We start from the raw sequence: 18,171 nt of genomic DNA on the forward strand, positions 1-18,171 counted from the left end.
TGAAGGTTTATGGCTCCGTTTCATCTAGACGCCCACTTTTTATGGAAGCGCTTAAACAAAACAACGTCCGGGCCGCTGGACGGGCCGAGACAGGCTGGAAATGTCTTTATAGAACAAACTCGTAAATGTCGTGGCAAGTCAGGTGGAGCAAGTCCTGCTCGAGCCGCTGCTCGATGATCGTGCAGGCTCCTGCATTGAGGCCGGTGTTCGATGCACTTGTGTCAAAACTGAGCGCTTTCAGTTTTCACTCAATCCTTCAACTCTCACTCATCGAGAAATTCTAGAACAGCGTTTGCTGCGGCCTGTCAATTTGAGCCTGGCTAGCGAAAAATGTTCTGAACTAGCTAAGCAAAACACAACTTATCTTTTTCACGTGCACGTCTTCTCCCTGACATCACGAAGACACGGAGACCTGCCCTGTGGCCGTACACTGGCAGTGTCCCCCTGCGCATCAGTAACCTGGGATACATGAGCAGAGTAAATGCGTATTACAAACGGATCACAATATTCAGCGAAGAAAAACCATTCTTGATGCGCATTTATTTGCCCATGTAACCCCGGTAAGTGCTAGCAGTCTCGTGACCCTTCCCAACCATCGTAATACGAGAGAAGAGCTGAAGTTGCACGCCTGGCAGCGGGCTACCGTCACCGAACAAAATAAGCTAAACTACGCTGAACGGCCATTGGTTGAATCACGCATTGCGTCACAGCGCGTTTGCGGCGAGAAACACTGTGGTTATGAAACAAATAGGAAGGCATCTATCATTCATTTAAACGTGTTACAGCTCAAATATGACAATGCTTGGAAAGGCGCGACACACATCTGAATCCCCGTTCACAATATACGTTTTGTATGGTTTTGTCAATATGTACCAAGTATGACCCCATTGAGCTACCTCTAAATATAAATATTTTTTGATAAAATTTCATACAGATCATTTTTTTGGTGAGGTAGAACAATATGGCTACCCGTCCCGGTCGAAATTAAAAAAGTCGAAATTAAGTGCCACCCTACTGTTCTGCCCACCATTTTCGGCTGCTCTAAAGTTGCCGTCTTGTTCGGAATTCCAACTGACGGCCACCCTATGTCTCGCTCCACAGGAAGGAGGACGCATCCGAGCGACGACTGCAGACCTGCCTCGAGAATGACGCCATCGATACCAAGTTCGGCTTCGACCGCGCCCGCGATGGCCGCGAGAGGGTCGGGTGGCTGCTCAACTTCCACGCCGTGAGTGTGACCTGGCCTGGCCTGCGTCTTGTCCTCTTGGCGCCAGAGGCCTGGCTAAACGGTTCTTACCTTGCTGAACCGGCTTTGGTTTGGCCTTGGCTGAGCTTTTTATGTTTTGGAGAAAAAATAAACCGAACTGAAGTGAACAGGATTTGTTATCTTGTTTTGATCGTTGCTGTTTTTATTGCTGGTTGAAAACATGTAATTTCGAATAATTTGGAAGTCGCAAACATGGAAGTGGGTTGCATCTTATTAAGACAGATTCGCCTCGATGTAGCTGTTTAAATGTGGCTCTATCATGCGACATTGTGCGTTTTTAACGCATCGCTTGACCACTACGCGGTCGCCAGACTGAGATACTGGACGAGGACAAACGGCTGGTGGCCGCCGTCGACTACTACTTCCTGGAGGAGAGCGGCGCCCGCTTCAAGGTGTCGCTGCCGTTCAAGCCGTACTTTTACATCCTACCCGAGGAGGGCACCCACCAGGAGATCGCTGCCTTCCTGTCCAAGAAGTACGCCGGAGTGCTGGCCGCCGTGGAGCCCGTCTCCAAGGAGGATCTCGATCTGGTGGGTGCGGAGGGGCAGGAGTCTGACCGTTAAACCCAAAATTTGGTTGTTGACAAGTTGGATGCTGGTGGGTGGGTTAGGAGGTAAAATTATTTTGGAATTCTTGTTTTCCAGCGTAATTTTTTCACGTATTAGGCCGAAAGGGCCCGACTGTGAAGAGAAATTCACCGTTGAGTGAGTCGTACGGTGGCCTTAGGAAAAGGAAAGGGGGTATGCTGTTTATTGGGCTTGTAGGCGATGTTTTAGGGGTTGCATGCAGTCCCATCCAGTGACCTCACTTGACCTCTGTCCGTCACCGACAGCCCAACCACCTGGTCGGTCTGAAGCGCAACTTCCTGAAGCTGTCCTTCCTGACCACCAACGAGCTGCAGAAGGTGCGGAAGGACGTGGTGAAGGCGGTGCGGCGCAACCGCGAGCGCCGGGAGTCGCAGGTGGGTGCTCACTCACCGCTGCTCAGTCACGGGAGAGAGGAAGACTATCTACTTCCTGCTGCCTTATGTACAACAGGGAGGAGGCTACAAATAGCTTTGTCGGAAGCTGTTGTCCTGTAGGGGCGGATAGGAGTTGCATTGAAAATAAGTGGCGGACGAAGAGGTGTCCTACCACACTGCGTCCCCAATGCGTGTAATGGTCTCACGAGTGTATTCTATCCTTGGTCTGATTCTGATATTTGTGAGTATTGTATCGTTGTACGGCTCAGTTTCCACCCAATCCATCCTGTTAGCTGTGTTGACAATCTAACTTAACACAGCTAACAGCCTGGTTGTCTCGGTTGTCCACCGGCTCTAACAGCCAGTTTTGTGGACTTCATGTCACCGCTCACCGCTCATCATAATGACCTCTGAGCTCAGGTCACCGCTGACTGCTAACACTGTTGTGCCGTTTTCAGACGGCCTACTCGGAGCTTTTGACGTCTCATATGACCGGCACCGGCGGCGATGAAGTCACTGATAACAAAAACCAGATGGACAACGTCATTGACATCAGGTACGACTGACGACCGGCTGAGCGTTCTGGAGTGGGGGAGAAATCCTTCTTGATACTCTCCCTGGTGAAGGGGTACGGGTTCAGCAACCATCCCCTGGGCAGAGTGTGGTTGGGAGAAGGGATATGGAGTCAGACACTTCTCTCGGCGACGCTTCCCCTAGCAGGTATAACGGTCAGGCTTTACCGGCGGTGACAGGCTGAATCACAAAGCCGAGTGTGTGAGGTGGAGGGGAGTGGGGGCCTGCGCTGTGACGATTGGAAGATGCTGTCCGCTTCCCTACCGGAGCTAGCGTGGGCATGTGCTCCGCCCGGTGACCTCACGGCTCCTCTGACGGTATCCGGGAGTGAGCGAGAGGTCCGCCGGGTGGGTTGTGGGAGCCGGACAGACGGGCGGGGGATTCCACTATCGCCACTGGCTGACGTGGACCCGGCTGGAAATAGCCCGGCGTATGAGACAGCGAGGGTCCGTCCCGCCTGTTGCTTCCGATTTCCTATTTCACGTGAAAAGACGAGCAGTCGTGAGTCACCTTGCTAGCCTTTGTCGAGTAAATTCGTTGAGCATTGTAAATTCGTTGTATCCTTTTTCTTTTCATGGATGAGGAAGCCTGAGAGTAACTTCTAAGTGTTAATCGAAATATTACCCAAATGAGCCTCGTCTGGAGGATTACAACGCCATCTCGCCATTTAGCTAAACACAAAATATCAAAATTGGAATTCGGCGTGCAATCCTTGCTACCTAGCTACAGCAAAATATATCATATTTCTTCTCTCACGTGACTTAACCAGCTCTCCCCGCGGCCTCGTATCTCTTCTTTGCCCCTCTCCCATATAAACAACACCACGTACCCCTCTGCCACAGGGAGTACGACGTTCCTTACCACGTGCGGGTCAGCATCGACGAACACATCTTCATCGGCAAGTGGTACTCGGTGCGGAGCCGCGGCCAGGAGCCGCCGATCATCACCCTACGCGCCGACCTACTCGAGTGGCCCGACTGTATCGTGCTGGCCTACGATATCGAGACGACCAAGCTGCCGCTCAAGTTTCCAGACGTCAAGACGGACCAGATCATGATGATCTCATATATGGTGGACGGCCAGGTGGGCAAACTTCGGCGGAAGAAGGGGAGTAGTATGTGGGGAAGGGGGAAGGGAGATGATGTAGTTCAAATCATGTCAGCTTTAATTTGTTAAGTATGCCAGTAAACTACCCTATTGAAAATTTCTCGCTGAATTAAGCCTCAGCGTTAGCAGATGTGTCTAGCTGAGCGATATTTTTTTCACATTTCTTTTAGGCTCAATTTGTCGCACTATCATGCTACTCTTGGGTCTCAGCCGTCCGTGCTTCCATGGGTGACTGAAATAGGAACGACTTATGTTTGCCTTCAACCTCCCACTCACGTGTAATCTCTTCCTCACAGGGCTATCTGATCACAAACCGTGAGATCGTCAGTCAGGATATCGAGGATTTTGAGTACACGCCCAAGCCAGAGTTCGAGGGACCGTTCATTATATTCAACGAGCCGAACGAGGCGGCCGTCATACAGCGCTTCTTCGACCACATTCTGGAGGTGCGGCTGGCGTTCCGTTTAGGGGCAGCTGTACCGAGAGTAACGCTTTATAGTTAGCTGGTGTTTCAGAACGTATTTATGAAAAGTTTGAGTGGCATAGCAACCGTCACTAGGGCACGCCGGCCGTCATGCTCTTGAACTTTGACGTGAGTTATTGCTGATTGACTATTCGAATTAATAATATGTTCTACATTAATCGATTTGCTCTGAAATGCGTCGCAGCCTGGATCGTAGTGACGATATAGCCTGACTGATCTATGTTAGTTAGTTAGCTCCTGACTGTCTTCATAATTTTGTTGTTCGATCGGCACACTGCTACCTCGTTTGCTACGTTAGTTGACGTCGCCCCTCCCCTCCCCCCCTCCGTTTCCTCCCTGTCCCCAGATCCGGCCGCACATTTTCGTCACCTACAACGGCGACTTTTTCGACTGGCCGTTCGTCGAGGGACGCGCCGCCGTGCATGGCCTGGACATGGCCAAAGAGATCGGCTTCTCCAAGAACAACGAGGGCATCTACGTGTCGCGCCCGAGCATCCACATGGACTGCCTGTGGTGGGTCCGCCGGCAGCGGCATCGGGCCAAATACTGTTATCTATCATGGAAGTGCTTAAATATAGTGTGGTTGTGTCATTCATTGTGTGCAAGTTATTGGTTGCCATGCGTCGATGTATACATATGTGATTCTGTCGTTTATTTCGGTAACATTTTTATATAGCTATTGAGAGTTAAATCATCTTGATTCGAATGTCATGTCAGGTGCTGGTCAATGATACTTTGTTTTGCTCTAGGGACAGTAGTGGAACAGTACCTACGCAGTTAGATTTGCGTCGTTCGTTCAGCCGTTCGCTTTAATTAACCCTTGCCCCCATCCCTATCGTCCCCAGCTGGGTGCGGCGCGACTCCTACCTGCCCGTGGGCTCGCAGAACCTCAAGGCCGTGGCCAAAGCCAAGCTGCGGTACGATCCTGTGGAGCTGAACCCGGAAGACATGTGCCGCATGGCCAACGAGGAACCGCAGGTGGGTGGCATATTTATGTTGACTAGATTATGACTTGATTATATGACTAGAGGCATGATTTGTGTCTAGAGAATGGAGGGGACATTGCTCGCGCTTGTGGGGATGAAGGGAAGGCATCTCATGTTCTTGGGCTGAACGAAGCAGACCTCGGAGTGCAGGAGACACCGATCACGTTTAGGGATGAAGGTCACAAATCACGTTCTGGAAATATTGGCTCACGTCTGTGAATGAGTACCTGCTAAGTAGGACACGCCAGTTCGTAATCTTCGTATAATGAGGGCTGGGTTTATGTCTGGGAAGGCATTTTCAGACAGAAGGAAGCGCAATGAGACTCCTTGGCATACGGATCAAGTTTCGAGCCAGGCATTATAATAGGCTGGCTTGCCTCTGGCATGAGCGTTAGACTGACATTTTGTTGCTGTTGTTTCTTTCAGGTGTTGTCCAACTACTCGGTATCTGACGCGGTGGCCACCTACTACCTGTACATGAAGTACGTGCACCCCTTCATCTTTGCGCTGTGTACCATCCTGCCGATGGACCCCGATGAGGTGAGATCGTCGGGCAGCGGCGCACTGCACGGCAGGCCAGACTCGGGCTTAGACGTTCGGGGAGAGGGATAGAGGGCCGCGCTCAGCTCTTGTACTTGGTATTGTAAAACGATTTTTACGATTCGCAAATACAAAGTGGCAAGTACGAATCATTCGCGTTTTCTTATAAAAGAATTCTAGTGCAATATTACGTACGCAGCCGTACTCTGTCTGCGCTGTGCTCTGAGACTTTGCTCCGTCTGACCCTCCCCTCCCCACCCAGGTGCTGCGGAAGGGCTCCGGCACCCTCTGCGAGGCGCTGCTCATGGTGGAGGCCTTCAAAGTCAACATTGTCTTCCCCAATAAGCAGGAGACGGTGCACAACAAGATCACCGAGGACGGCCACGTGCTCGACAGCGAGACCTACGTGGGCGGACACGTGGAGGCTATCGAGTCGGGTGTGTTCCGCGCCGACATTCCGTGCCGATTCAGAATGGTGAGTGGAGGGACGCTGCCGCCGACTGGAGGGGGCCTATCGCCGGCTGTGGAGGGGCCTACCGCCGGCCGGGAAGGAAGGGTGGCGTAGTGGACAGTACGGATGCCTCTCTTCAGTTGCATGCCGGCCGATTTGCTCAGTTCGTAGCAGCCTTCTGTGATTAGTCTGGTCTTGAGCTCTAGCTTAAGAAATACATTTTATCTGATACAGATTACTGGGCCCTTACTACAAAGGTGGAACAGTTGTTCACGTATGCTGCTTTGGGCAACATTTTGCACTGCAATTGAAATGCTTTCTCCTCTTGAACTTCTATCATTCTTAACGCTCAACCTAGCGCTAACCTTCCCTATCGCACGGCCGTCAGGTACCTGAGGCGTTCCAGAAGCTATTAGAGAACGCTGACGCCACGCTGCGGTTCGCCATTGAAGTGGAAGAGAAGATACCGATGGAGCAGGTGGGTGAAACACCTCGAGAGGTCCGCTCCGGCCGCTGGGAAGGGTTTGCTTAGACGACCCTGTGTGATTGTGACGATAAGGCGAGAATTACATACTATGTGGACTGCCACTATGCCATGCCACTATGTGGCGGACTACCTACATGCCATGTGGACTGGTGCCACTGGACTGCCATGGCTTTGGCCGTGGTGTTTTGCTGTCACAGCCTCAGCCGGTGCCCGGCCAGTGAGCTCTGCTTCGGCTGTTTGACCGATGGGCGTTGGTTTATTCGCGACTATGACAGTGCACGCCGACTGTGATCCATTACCTGGCATCTGCCTGGTCACCACTTCTCTTAGAAACGAAATATTCGAAATGCTGACAACATGACTCTAGAGTCTAGTGTAACCTGACCTCTGAACTTGCTCTATGACCTGTTCTCTAACCGAACCTGGCAATATTGTGGCCATTGACAGGTCGTTAATCAAGCGGCTGACCATGACCTTTCATGGCCCTTACCTACTGATGCGTCCTGTTTTTCCTTCAGGTCACCAACTACGAGGAGGTGCTGTCTGAGGTCCGGGCCAAGCTGGAGGACCTGAGGGACACGCCCAACCGGCTGGAGAACCCCATCATCTACCATCTGGACGTGGGTGAGTGTACCTCGGGCGGCGGGCTGTCAGGGAGTACCACGGGAGGCGGCTCCCTGCAGCAGTTTGGTTGCCCCGTTTGAGTGAGATGCGCGACTGCAGCTTGGCATGGTTTTAGTGTGTCACGCTGCGTTTCTTTGCTCAGTATCGAATGAAGTGGCCTTTAGGGAAGCATTTGATCAAATTAATTGTTTTCACATTACTTGATTCAGCAATTACTGATTGACAAGGACGGTTTATTAATCGGTGGACACTGTTTTAGAATTTACATCTGCAATGGCTATAATTACCAGCACTTTTTCGTGATCGACATGACAATTTCCTGGACATTTGTGAACAAATGCATCTTCTTCTTCAGTTATTACTCGGACTCGCTGTTTTCTTGGAATTACCGATTCATGCATGCATGCATATCGTAAAAGTGCATGACACTGATCACTTATTTGTGGCACCTCTCATTTTAAGTAACGACAATTCATCCCTTCCCCTGCCTGGACCCCTCCCTTTGGTCAATGGAACACAGTGTGTCCGGGTGTCTCGGCTCGCGCCGAGGTGGTACCCTGCCATCGGCGCCGCGCCGCCTCATACTTCTCATACTCGGCTACCTGCTCGGCTGGGGCTCCCGGCAGCGGCACGTAAGGCGGCGCGTACGTGCGCGGAATCACGCCCGTTACCGGCTGTTCGACGGCGTGACGCAGCGAGGTCGGCTCGTACAGCGGGTGCTGGAACTTGTCGTCGAACTGCAGCCGTTTCTGGGGAAACGCAGAGGGGAGATAGCCGTCAGGAGTTGGGAGAGACTAGGATGAGACATGACGGGCCTCATTCATTTCTTATTTTGTAATGGACGGTTTGTTTATTCTCAACGTTTTACATCCTCGTCAATTTTCTGCCGAGTATCGTTGTCCTCACTGCACTGTACCCAGTCCTTACATCTGCGTCGCGTTCCTTTCTCAATTACTAGCCTCCTAACTTCTAACTTATGTATCGCGCCTCTCATCCCCGCATCGCGGCTGACTCACATCTGTATAGCTGCCGCGTTCTCACCCCTCCGTACCGTGCCCGGTTCTCACCTCCACACGGTGCCCGGTTCTCACCTCTGTGCTGGCGGTGAAGGGCGGGTCGGTGACGGCCTTATAGGACGGCCCGTCGTCCATGGCGCTGTACAGACAGCTGAAGTTGGTTCGTCGCATGCGGTGCAGGGTCTCACGCCACTCGCGCTCCACTGTGGGAGGCGGCGGAGGCGGCGGGCCTGGGTTGATGTCTTTGTCACTGTGCTGCAGGTACCAGACGAGCGCAGAGTCCCACTGGCTCGTGGTGCGCGGCAGGTGGTGGCCGTGTGTGAAACAGTTGGCCATGGTTGCTGGCGGGTGATGACGGGGAGGCGGTGATTAGGTTCTTGCTGATTGATTTGACTGGTATTTAGAATGGCGATGCTAGGAAATTAATTAAACTGTTTGCGAATGATGGTCTTGGAGGTAATGTTTTCGTGGGAACTATCGAAAATGTTGAAAAAAAAACGTTTGTATTGATTTGTGACGTTCGTTTTTATTATTCTTTTCTCTCGTGCTCTTTTAATATACGACACCTCAGCCTGCTGCAATTCACGTCACTACGACACGAGATTAACCCCACCACATCCATATGGCCTTCTTTCTTACTCGGCCTTGACTGCAAGTTAACCGCCCGCTCTTCTATCTCCAGGCGCGATGTACCCGAACATCATCCTCACAAACCGACTCCAGCCGTCCGCCATGGTGGACGAAGCCACGTGCGCTGCGTGCGACTTCAACCGTCCGGGGGCGCGCTGCCAGCGCACCATGAGCTGGATGTGGCGAGGGGAGGTGATGCCGGCCAAACGGAACGAGCTGCAGCACATCCGACAGCAGCTCGAGATGGAGAGGTCAGTAGGAACAGAGAGTGGAGCTGGCTGGCGCGTAAAAGTGGCGTAAACAAATGTTTGATATGATTGTTTTAAGTGGAATCGCCCACCATCTCTACTTGTTTTATTTCAGCGATTGTTTTTCTAAGTAATGTCACTGAAGACTTGTCGGTTAAGCTGTTTTTAAGTGTCTCTGCATAGTCTTTCATTAGCCGTTTCTTTTTCATCAGCGGCCACTCCGCGTTGTCACTGGATCAGCGTTGTACTGGATGCTACTCCGTGTAAGACAGGCTACCTTCATGTCCTGACTAACATATCACCCCTCTCCCACTCCATTGCAGGTTCCCTCCGTACGTGCGGGAGCCGGGCGGGGTGCCGGAGCCGGGAGCCAAGGATCGCGCCTTTCACCAGCTCAGCAAGGACGAACAGGCCACCATCGAGAAGAAGCGGCTGTCAGAGTACTGCCGACGGGCATACAAAAAGGTGAGGCACGGGAATGACACCGCGGACGCTGGCTTGGACCGCTCATTCTGTCGCCTCACTCTGCTCTTGTTTCCCTTGTGATCTTTGTTCGGCCTCAGGATGTGATATTCTTACGATCCTGGCTGTTTCCGCATGACCGACTATTTCCCGTAGCTCTTTATCTGTCCTAGCGTGTGACTGTCCGCTCTTGTTTCCGATACGTCCGGCTGAACGTCCCGTACTTCCTTCGCTATGCCGTCCTGTCCTTCTGTGACTATTTTCCTTGCCGCCACTGCCGTATTGTCCCGTATGCTAAAGCGGCACATTGTACCGTCTTTGACAACCAAACCCACGTCAGGTGCACATCACCCGAATGGAGGAGCGACGCACCACCATCTGTCAGAGGGAGAACAGCTTCTACGTGGACACGGTGCGGGCCTTCCGTGATCGTCGCTACGAGTACAAGGCGTTAAACAAGGTACGGTGCTGTCGCCGCCGCCCGGCGTACGGGGTACCAAATGTGGGGGGAGGGGCATCATGGAGTAGGTAATGAACAGGCTGAACGAAAAGGATTTGGGTTCCCAGGGCTACGGACAGCAGCGGATGGCTGAAATAGTCGCTAGAGTGAGGTGTTTTTTTATGCGATTGTGTTTTCTGCGGTGGCTGAGTGAGCTAAGTTCGATTATCTTCATTTTTTTTTTTTGCTTCATCTCTGAGACCAAGTGATGTATGTAAAAGATTATTCGGAACCTTACTGCATATGTGACTTCTGTGCCTTGACATTAATATTGGTTAACTGAAGTATCGAGGATTACGCAGTGAGCTGGCGTTCGCCCACTTGTCTGACCTGAGTGATGTTTGCTTTACGCCCCAAACTCCTGCCCTAACCTGACTTTCACCCCCTGCCCTGACTGTCAGACGGCCAAGAAGCAGCTCTCGGACGCTCAGTCTTCGGGTGATGTGAGCGCCATTAAGTCGGCCAACAGCCGCGTGGTGCTCTACGACTCGCTACAGCTGGCGCACAAGTGCATCCTCAACTCCTTCTACGGATACGTCATGCGAAAAGGGTAGGTGTCAACGGGCCCAGAAATCGATCAATAATCTTGGAGCAATTAGCATTGTGCCGTTCATTTTACTGAGACGCTTTTTATGTTGGGTTGAGATATGCCCGTTTTTACCCGTTGTTTTTGCCCTTGCCCTTTTGCGTAGTTGGTGTTACATTTTATTTTGCCAATATGTTAATTCTGCATACATTAAATAGATGTGCTATCTGAATGAACGAGTCCTGGGCCTCGTTTCATAAAGCGAGTCCGTAACTTACGTCGGTTTTTGGTCTTGAATTGCAAGTGCATGTGATCAGAAGCGATGACGATAGTTTGAATCGTTGAATATGTTTATCTTCTAACAAGAACAGAAGGGAAAGGGGGATATAACTTTATCGCTTCACATGCACTTGCAATACAAGACCAAAGATCGGCGTAAGTTACGGATTCGCTTTATGAAACGAGGCCCAGCACCCCAAATCATGTGTAACCGTTGAATCTGAATTTTCGTTGTGCTATGTATCTTGAACACACTATCGGCGCCATTTTCATTTGGTATCCTCTTACTTGTGCGCATTAACTCCGTCGTTTGTCGCAACCGTTCGTACCACCATCGCACTTGCCCCTAACCTTACCACCGTCGTGTCACAGCTGCCTGTCACCCCCGTATATTCTGTTTTCTCGCTGTGTCCTCTAGAGCGCGTTGGCACAGTATGGAGATGGCCGGTATTGTGTGCTACACGGGTGCCGGACTAATCACCCGAGCCAGGGAGATCATCGAACAGGTCAGTGGGTGGCGTGAGGCGTTACGTGGTGGGTTAGTGAGAGAGGGTGATGTTTGAAATTCATGAATGGGTGAGGAGAGGTATCCGTCGGGTGGTGTTAACGAATCCCATCGAATCGCAAGGTCAGTTTCTTCCAAGGACAATCAAATAATCGTGAGAGATGCATGCTGACTAAGCTATCTGAATATGCTATCTAAGCTAGCGTTTTGGCCTGACATGTGCCCTAACCCGTGACCTGACCTGTGACCTCCCCCAGGTGGGTCGTCCGCTGGAGCTGGACACTGACGGCATCTGGTGCATCCTGCCGGCCTCCTTCCCCGAGAACTACGTCATCAAGACGACCAACCCCAAGAAGGCCAAGGTCACCATCAGCTTTCCGAACGCGGTGCTCAACCTGATGGTGAAGGTGGGTCCCGTCTTCTGCCGTCGATCTGACCGAGCATCCGACCTGGACGTCCGACCGGGCTGTTTAGGCGTCAGTCGGACGCTAAGTTGGGAGTGTGCGGGTCGCAGTAGGGAACTTGGCGACCTTACTTGGTGGGATGAGCGGTATCAGAAACAGCAATGGTGTAACCTGCTACGAGTTACATGATGTGCTACATGATACATGATGCTACATGATACATGATGATACATGATGTGCCAACATTATTTCAAGGTCTGGCTCCGTTGTATTGATATGGTGTGAACGACCATTCTCTTCTTCTCTTTCAGGATCACTTCACCAACGACCAGTATCACGACCTGGCTGACGCCCAGTCTTTGAGCTACACCGTGCGGGAGGAAAACTCCATCTTCTTCGAGGTACGCTCGTATGCCGATGTAGGGTGAAGTCGTATAAGAGTACGCACTTAGTGGATTTCTTGCTCTCATTTGTTTAATATTTGAAGGAAAGAAATCGCAAATAGGGAATATTAAAGTTCATTGAATTAGCCATCAACCCATGGGGCAACGATCCTTCAGCGTAAATGGAAGTGGTCTAAAACTGACATTTTCTGAACCGTTGCACTTGCGTACTCTTACCATATGGGGTGTGTAAGAGTACGCACGCCAGGCGGGTGGAGTACGCAAGCATGTGAACACACACCTATGCAGCTTGCACTGTCCAAATGCTTAACTTCAAACTCAGAAGGCATTTAAGTTAATTCTAGTATCCAAAAGGAAAAACATAAAATAAATCTTTCAAGTCTATAAATCAGGAAATAATCATGTCGTGTGTTTCTTAAAAAAAATGCACAATCAAAAAGGAGAATAACTGGTATTTGGAAGAATTTCGGGTACGCATCTGCATCACAGTGCTCCATTGATGATATACCTACAAAACAAACGTCATTGAGCGATAGATTAATAATTCTATATTTCTGTATATTCGATTTAATGTATAATTCTGCGTACTCTTACCCTCCTGAACAGTGCGTCCTCTTACCGTACATGCAATTCGCGCACAAAACAACCCCGAAACGTTGTGCAAAACTTCGCAAACAGAATATTGCACTGTACAGTATTTCCCCAGATAACCTCACAAGTTTCCCACAACAATCACGGAAATGTACCTTATCTCAACTGCCAAGTATCAAAATTATTGTACCATATCATAATAATATCATAACGCTCGAAAATAATATTCATCGCCTTAAACTCAACAGCGTCGCCGCTCAACGCCCACGTTCCGTTGGTGACATGCACGCACTGGCGGCTTCATGTCACTTCATGAACTCGACAAACCCGCGTTGCTAAGCAACCGAAACAGCTGATGCGTACTCTTATCGCCCGCGTACTCTTACCCGCCCTTACCCTATCGGTGGCTGGTGGTTTCACATGTTTGACGTTTGTATCCTCTCATTTATGGCAGGGGTCCCCTTGTATGGGGTTCCCTTGTTCCCTCCCCTCCCGGACTAAGGCTCTAGTATGTCGCCCTCAGGTGGACGGTCCCTATCTGGCCATGGTGCTACCCGCCTCAAAGGAGGAGGGCAAGAAACTAAAGAAACGCTACGCCGTCTTCAACTTCGACGGATCGCTGGCAGAGCTGAAAGGGTAAGTCAGCTTTTTGTGTCCGATCGATCGACACACTGGTACAGTTTGCTCGATGTTATGCAGCCGCCTGTAATTAATGAAATACTCTACTTAATACTCTCACGGCTCACTTTTACTCCAGTCAATACTCTATCACTACCCTCCTTCCCCTTGTCTGCAGTTTCGAGGTGAAGCGTCGTGGCGAGCTGCAGCTCATCAAGATCTTCCAGTCGTCCGTGTTCGAGGCATTCCTCAAAGGCTCCACTCTGGAGCAGGTGTATGAGAGTGTGGCCAAGATCGCCGACTACTGGCTGGACGTGCTCTACAGCAAGGTACGCACCGGCTGGCTGTGTTGGCCTGATGGTGGCGACGTAATGACGGTTTGATGGCACGGTAATCGTGTGTTGGTGACGTGGTAATGGTGTGGTGATGACGCCCTGGACGGACGGGTCTCGGAGGAGCGGGAAGGGTGAGCCACGACGAGGTACGCTGTTGGGCTCCACATTCTTTGCGTTGAATCTATGTCTCATAATGACTCATCCTACTCCGGCTTCTAGAGTTGCAGCTGCTGATGTTTATGCCGCTCCCTCCGGCCCCGTTCGTCGGTCCTCAGGGCGCCAACATGCCGGACTCTGAGCTGTTTGAGCTGATTGCCGAGAACCGCAGCATGTCGCGCAGTCTGGCCGACTACGGCGCCCAAAAGTCCACCTCCATCAGTACGGCCCGACGGCTGGCGGAGTTCCTCGGGGACGAGATTGTCAAGGAGGCCGGCCTGGCCTGCCAGTACATCATCAGCAAGAAACCCGAGGGAGCGCCCGTCACCGAGAGGTAACAGAGAAGGACGGAGAGTGGGCGGGGGCTAAGAGGAGGCTGGGGAGTGGGGAGTCAGCGACGGGCGGTGTTTTGGCGTTCCTTTTTCTTATGTGATGAGATCAGGAGGGACTTTCAGGCTAAGAAGAAATTTAAGATTGAATAGTAATACCTTTTAAATGTATATTTATAACACAATCAGCACAATGTTTGACACTGGTGAAGACGTAAAATAGGGAATAGATAGTTGTGCACAGCTGTGTGCATTGTCCTTTCTGATGCTATGCCCTATTCTAACAGCACGCACCCTCCCTTTCCTCCAGAGCGGTGCCTCTGGCGATTTTCCAGGCAGAGCCGAGTGTGAAGCGCCACTACCTACGCCGCTGGCTCAAAGACTCGTCGCTGAAGGATTTCGACATCCGTCAGATCCTGGACTGGAGCTACTACATCGAGCGGCTGGGCGGCACCATTCAGAAGATCATCACCATTCCGGCCGCCCTGCAGGGGGTGAGTCAGGTCACGTGACTAGCCAGTCCTGCAGCTGCCGGGCAGGTGGTAGGCGACATCACTTGATAGAATGTCCCGATAGTGGATTTGGTAAATATTAAATAATACTGATAGACTGAAGCGATTTATTTATTTTTGTATTGTTGCTATCGCTGAGGATGATTCGTATCAAAGTCGTTATGATGAGCCTTTGAAATCAACTAGGAATGCCCGGTACGGCAATTTTTATTAACGCTCGTTTTCATTTTCCGATCGCCACCGAACCACTCCTGTGTTCGTTGCCATATGTCTCGTGCCTTTAGTACCCCTTTACGAACTCCTTACCCCCCCCCCTCCGCTTCCGCCAGGTGCCGAACCCGGTACCCCGCGTCCAGCATCCCGACTGGCTTCACAAGAGGATGATCGAGAAAAACGACACGCTCAAACAGCGCAAAATATCGGACATGTTCCGCGCCGGGCCGGCGCTGCCGCAGCAGCCGCGGGAGCCACGGGACGGTGGCGAGACGGTAGGTGGCCGGGCCGCTGGGCTAGTGGTTAGCCGACGAGAGGCCAGGTTATCGATGAATAAATATATCCTCGAGTTTTCAGGGTTCATACTATGTGACAATTGCGGGTAATGCGTATTCGGATGTGGATTTGGGACGAATATGACAATGTTACATTGCAATGCTTGAAATGTGCGCTCACTAAAAGCAGTGTGTTATGCGTATGATAGCTCAAATTTTAGTTTTGACGCTACTTGTATCCAATTCATGGCATTAACCCTCGCCCGTAAACGGCGATATGCCACCTTCGCCCATGCAGGGGGCGAAGGTGGCAAGGTTGGTGCGACCCCCCCCCCCCCTTGGCGTTTGAAAACGGAGCGTCGTAGAGCTTAGCGGAAAAGACCAACGGATTGCTCTCGCCGAGATCTCGCGATTGGTGGTATATTTTTTGGTCCTAGGTCAACATTTGACCTACTTTTGACCGGTCAAAGGTCAAATTTTCGGAAAAATAGACTTTTTTCAACTTTCGGCGGCGATTGCGGCAAAACGGTGGGAGATATCGACTTGAAACCTTCACTATCGTGTTCCTTGATCAATTCTCTATCGTTTGGTATGTATTTCGTTTCCCTAGCTCTAAAAATGGCGCGTTGGGAGCGCCGGAAGTCGGCAAGGTCACAGTCGGCGGCAGAAATTCGAAAAATCAAAATTTAAATTTTTGAAATCTGATTGTATTTTTGGATTTGGGAGGTCCATTTGCTCCCTATAGATTGTAGAAGCTAATATTGCTGCATATTCCCATTGAGGTGACAAGAATTAGCAAAATAGTGGCTCGGGCGCTTTTCAAAAATAGTACCGGACGCTGTTCCTCTTGTGACGTCATAGCTCCGTGACCTGACCTGACCCGGTCAAGTTTCTTATACCATATGATAGCCAATACTTGCCCCAACATGCATGGGAAGTTTCATCACGATCCATCAACCGATCTCCGTACCACCGGCAGGAAACCTCGGGCGTTGGCACTCAGTTTGTGAAAATCCGGCCGGAGGCTGTTCCCTTTGTGACGTCATAACTCCGTGACCTGACATGACCCGGTCAAATTTTTTTATCAAAAGATGCGCAAGGTTTGCCCCATAAGGTACCCAAAATTTGGCGGCGCTGCGCGCCGCCGTTTTTGCACTATTTCCGAAAAACCTCAGGGGGGGGGGGTTGCACCAACCCCCCCTACATGGGCGAGGGTTAATCTGACGATGACAGCTCATCTTTATTGTAAAAGATCTACCATAAACTTGAGTTATCGTCATTTTATATTTGGCGCTACTTTTCGAGCGAAACACCACTCTTGTTGCCGGTGCAGATCCCTTCGCCTTGCTTCTGGAGTACCGTGATGGTATTCCTCAGTAACCACGGTAGCGGCACCCCATCTGACCCCTCCGTTCGCTCCCTCTGCAGGATGGTGCGCCGTGCAGTGACATTGAGGACCTGGGCGGCCCGTCCTCAGCCGGGCCCACCGGTAACCGGCCGATGGTCACCAAACGGAAACGGGCCGCGTCCGGCACGGACGCCGCCGAGCTGACACAGAACTGGCGCGTGACGCTCGGATCGCCGCCCACCATGGGCGACAATAAGGTAATAAGGCCGAGTGACACGACCGCAGGAGTGGGTTCGGTCGGCGGTGACACGGAAATTGTGACTACATAGATTAGGTTTTGACTGTAAGACTGACAGACAAGATTGTAGTGCAGGCCGTTTGATTGTGACCATTTTATGAGTCAAATGGTTTTGGCTCTGTTCTTATCAGTGACTCATCATTCAACCGTCGATTCTCTCACTACCTCAGTAGATACTCACTGCCGATTTCAAATGCCGTTATTCAGTTCTGAAATACAGTCTCCTGTAACACCGTTCAGCGGAGATGTGTTGCGGCACAGCCGCCTTAGCTCAGGGGCAGAGCACTTGTCTCGTAAACAAGGGGTCGTGAGTTCGATTCTCACAGGCGGCATTTTGCGTGACGCTGGTCGGTTTATTCGTGGTTTTCGTCTGCCGTCCAAGTCCGAGCACGACCATAACCTTTTCGGTATCAGTGTGTGGTATTTTATGCTCTTGCTCGTGATGTCTCAGGTTTGACTACCTTGCTAAAGCACACCGTTATTTGGTCATTCACTCTCCACGATAAGCTCCACTGCCGGTCCCCAGTAACCTACCGTCACCGCCTTGCAGTCACCATACTCCCCGACACTCCTTCGCCCCGCAGGAGTCGATGCTCGCCTGGCTGGCGTTCCACAAGCGCAAGTGGGCTATACAGCGTCGCCAGCGTCAGGAGCGGCAGAAGCGGGCGCGCGTGGCGGCCGGCGGCGGAGAGCTGCCCCTGGTCACCTCCGTGGCGGGCGCTGGCGGCGGGCCGCGCGCCACCACCCTGGGCGGCTTCCTGCGCCGGGCGCAGCGCACCGTACTCGACACACCCTGGCAGCTGATCCAGGTGGTGCCCACGGGCACGGCCGGCCTGTACCGGCTCTGGTGTCTAGTCGGCGGCGACCTGCACCTCATCAAGCTGGTGGTGCCGCGCATTTTCTACGTGAACCAGCGCACGGCCAAGCCGAGCTCAGAGGGCGAGCTGTGGCGCCGGTGTGTGAAGACGCTGCCACGCTCTCACCCGGTGTACCATCTCTACGAATACGCCGTGCCGGAGGATGTGTACCGGGAGCACAGCAAG

At 51.6% G+C, this 18,171-nt stretch overlaps 2 protein-coding genes and 1 non-coding gene across 5 annotated transcripts in view; 2 read left to right on the top strand and 1 right to left on the bottom strand.

Annotated features, from left to right (window-relative positions):
• LOC122366744 (DNA polymerase epsilon catalytic subunit A-like) overlaps positions 1–18,171 on the top strand; it is a 56,786-nt gene that overhangs the window by 30,624 nt on the left and 7,991 nt on the right. For all 3 annotated transcript variants that reach the window (XM_043339285.1, XM_043339287.1, XM_043339286.1), the window contains exons 3-28: positions 1,102–1,228; positions 1,579–1,797; positions 2,100–2,228; positions 2,687–2,784; positions 3,644–3,884; positions 4,205–4,354; positions 4,739–4,905; positions 5,238–5,370; positions 5,805–5,918; positions 6,181–6,393; positions 6,758–6,847; positions 7,375–7,480; positions 9,179–9,377; positions 9,698–9,839; positions 10,177–10,296; positions 10,737–10,885; positions 11,559–11,646; positions 11,903–12,052; positions 12,361–12,450; positions 13,568–13,680; positions 13,841–13,991; positions 14,273–14,487; positions 14,793–14,976; positions 15,324–15,482; positions 16,911–17,087; positions 17,713–18,170. In XM_043339285.1, the coding sequence (XP_043195220.1) occupies positions 1,102–1,228; positions 1,579–1,797; positions 2,100–2,228; positions 2,687–2,784; positions 3,644–3,884; positions 4,205–4,354; positions 4,739–4,905; positions 5,238–5,370; positions 5,805–5,918; positions 6,181–6,393; positions 6,758–6,847; positions 7,375–7,480; positions 9,179–9,377; positions 9,698–9,839; positions 10,177–10,296; positions 10,737–10,885; positions 11,559–11,646; positions 11,903–12,052; positions 12,361–12,450; positions 13,568–13,680; positions 13,841–13,991; positions 14,273–14,487; positions 14,793–14,976; positions 15,324–15,482; positions 16,911–17,087; positions 17,713–18,170 (4,182 nt within the window). The remainder of the gene's footprint in view (positions 1–1,101; positions 1,229–1,578; positions 1,798–2,099; positions 2,229–2,686; positions 2,785–3,643; positions 3,885–4,204; positions 4,355–4,738; positions 4,906–5,237; positions 5,371–5,804; positions 5,919–6,180; positions 6,394–6,757; positions 6,848–7,374; positions 7,481–9,178; positions 9,378–9,697; positions 9,840–10,176; positions 10,297–10,736; positions 10,886–11,558; positions 11,647–11,902; positions 12,053–12,360; positions 12,451–13,567; positions 13,681–13,840; positions 13,992–14,272; positions 14,488–14,792; positions 14,977–15,323; positions 15,483–16,910; positions 17,088–17,712; position 18,171) is intronic.
• Positions 7,700–9,014, bottom strand: LOC122366748. Its single transcript, XM_043339291.1, has 2 exons — positions 8,572–9,014; positions 7,700–8,229 (listed from the first exon to the last, which is right to left on the bottom strand). Exons 1-2 carry the CDS (start codon positions 8,830–8,832, stop codon positions 7,987–7,989), a joined length of 504 nt encoding a protein of 167 aa, XP_043195226.1. The 5' UTR covers positions 8,833–9,014; the 3' UTR covers positions 7,700–7,986.
• Trnat-cgu lies at positions 17,389–17,460 on the top strand. The gene has a single exon. It is a non-coding gene; the product is annotated as a tRNA-Thr (tRNA).

This window comes from Amphibalanus amphitrite, unplaced genomic scaffold, assembly GCF_019059575.1.
Source record: "Amphibalanus amphitrite isolate SeventyFive unplaced genomic scaffold, NRLGWU_Aamphi_draft 000828F_arrow, whole genome shotgun sequence".
NCBI lineage: Eukaryota > Metazoa > Arthropoda > Thecostraca > Balanomorpha > Balanidae > Amphibalanus > Amphibalanus amphitrite.

Coding starts and splice junctions, on each gene's coding strand:
- LOC122366748 (XM_043339291.1), bottom strand. CDS start 8,832: ATGGCCAACTGTTTCACACACGGCCACCACCTGCCGCGCACCACGAGC. Junction 8,230..8,571: donor CCTTCACCGCCAGCACAGAG/GTGAGAACCGGG, acceptor GCGTTTCCCCAG/AAACGGCTGCAGTTCGACGA.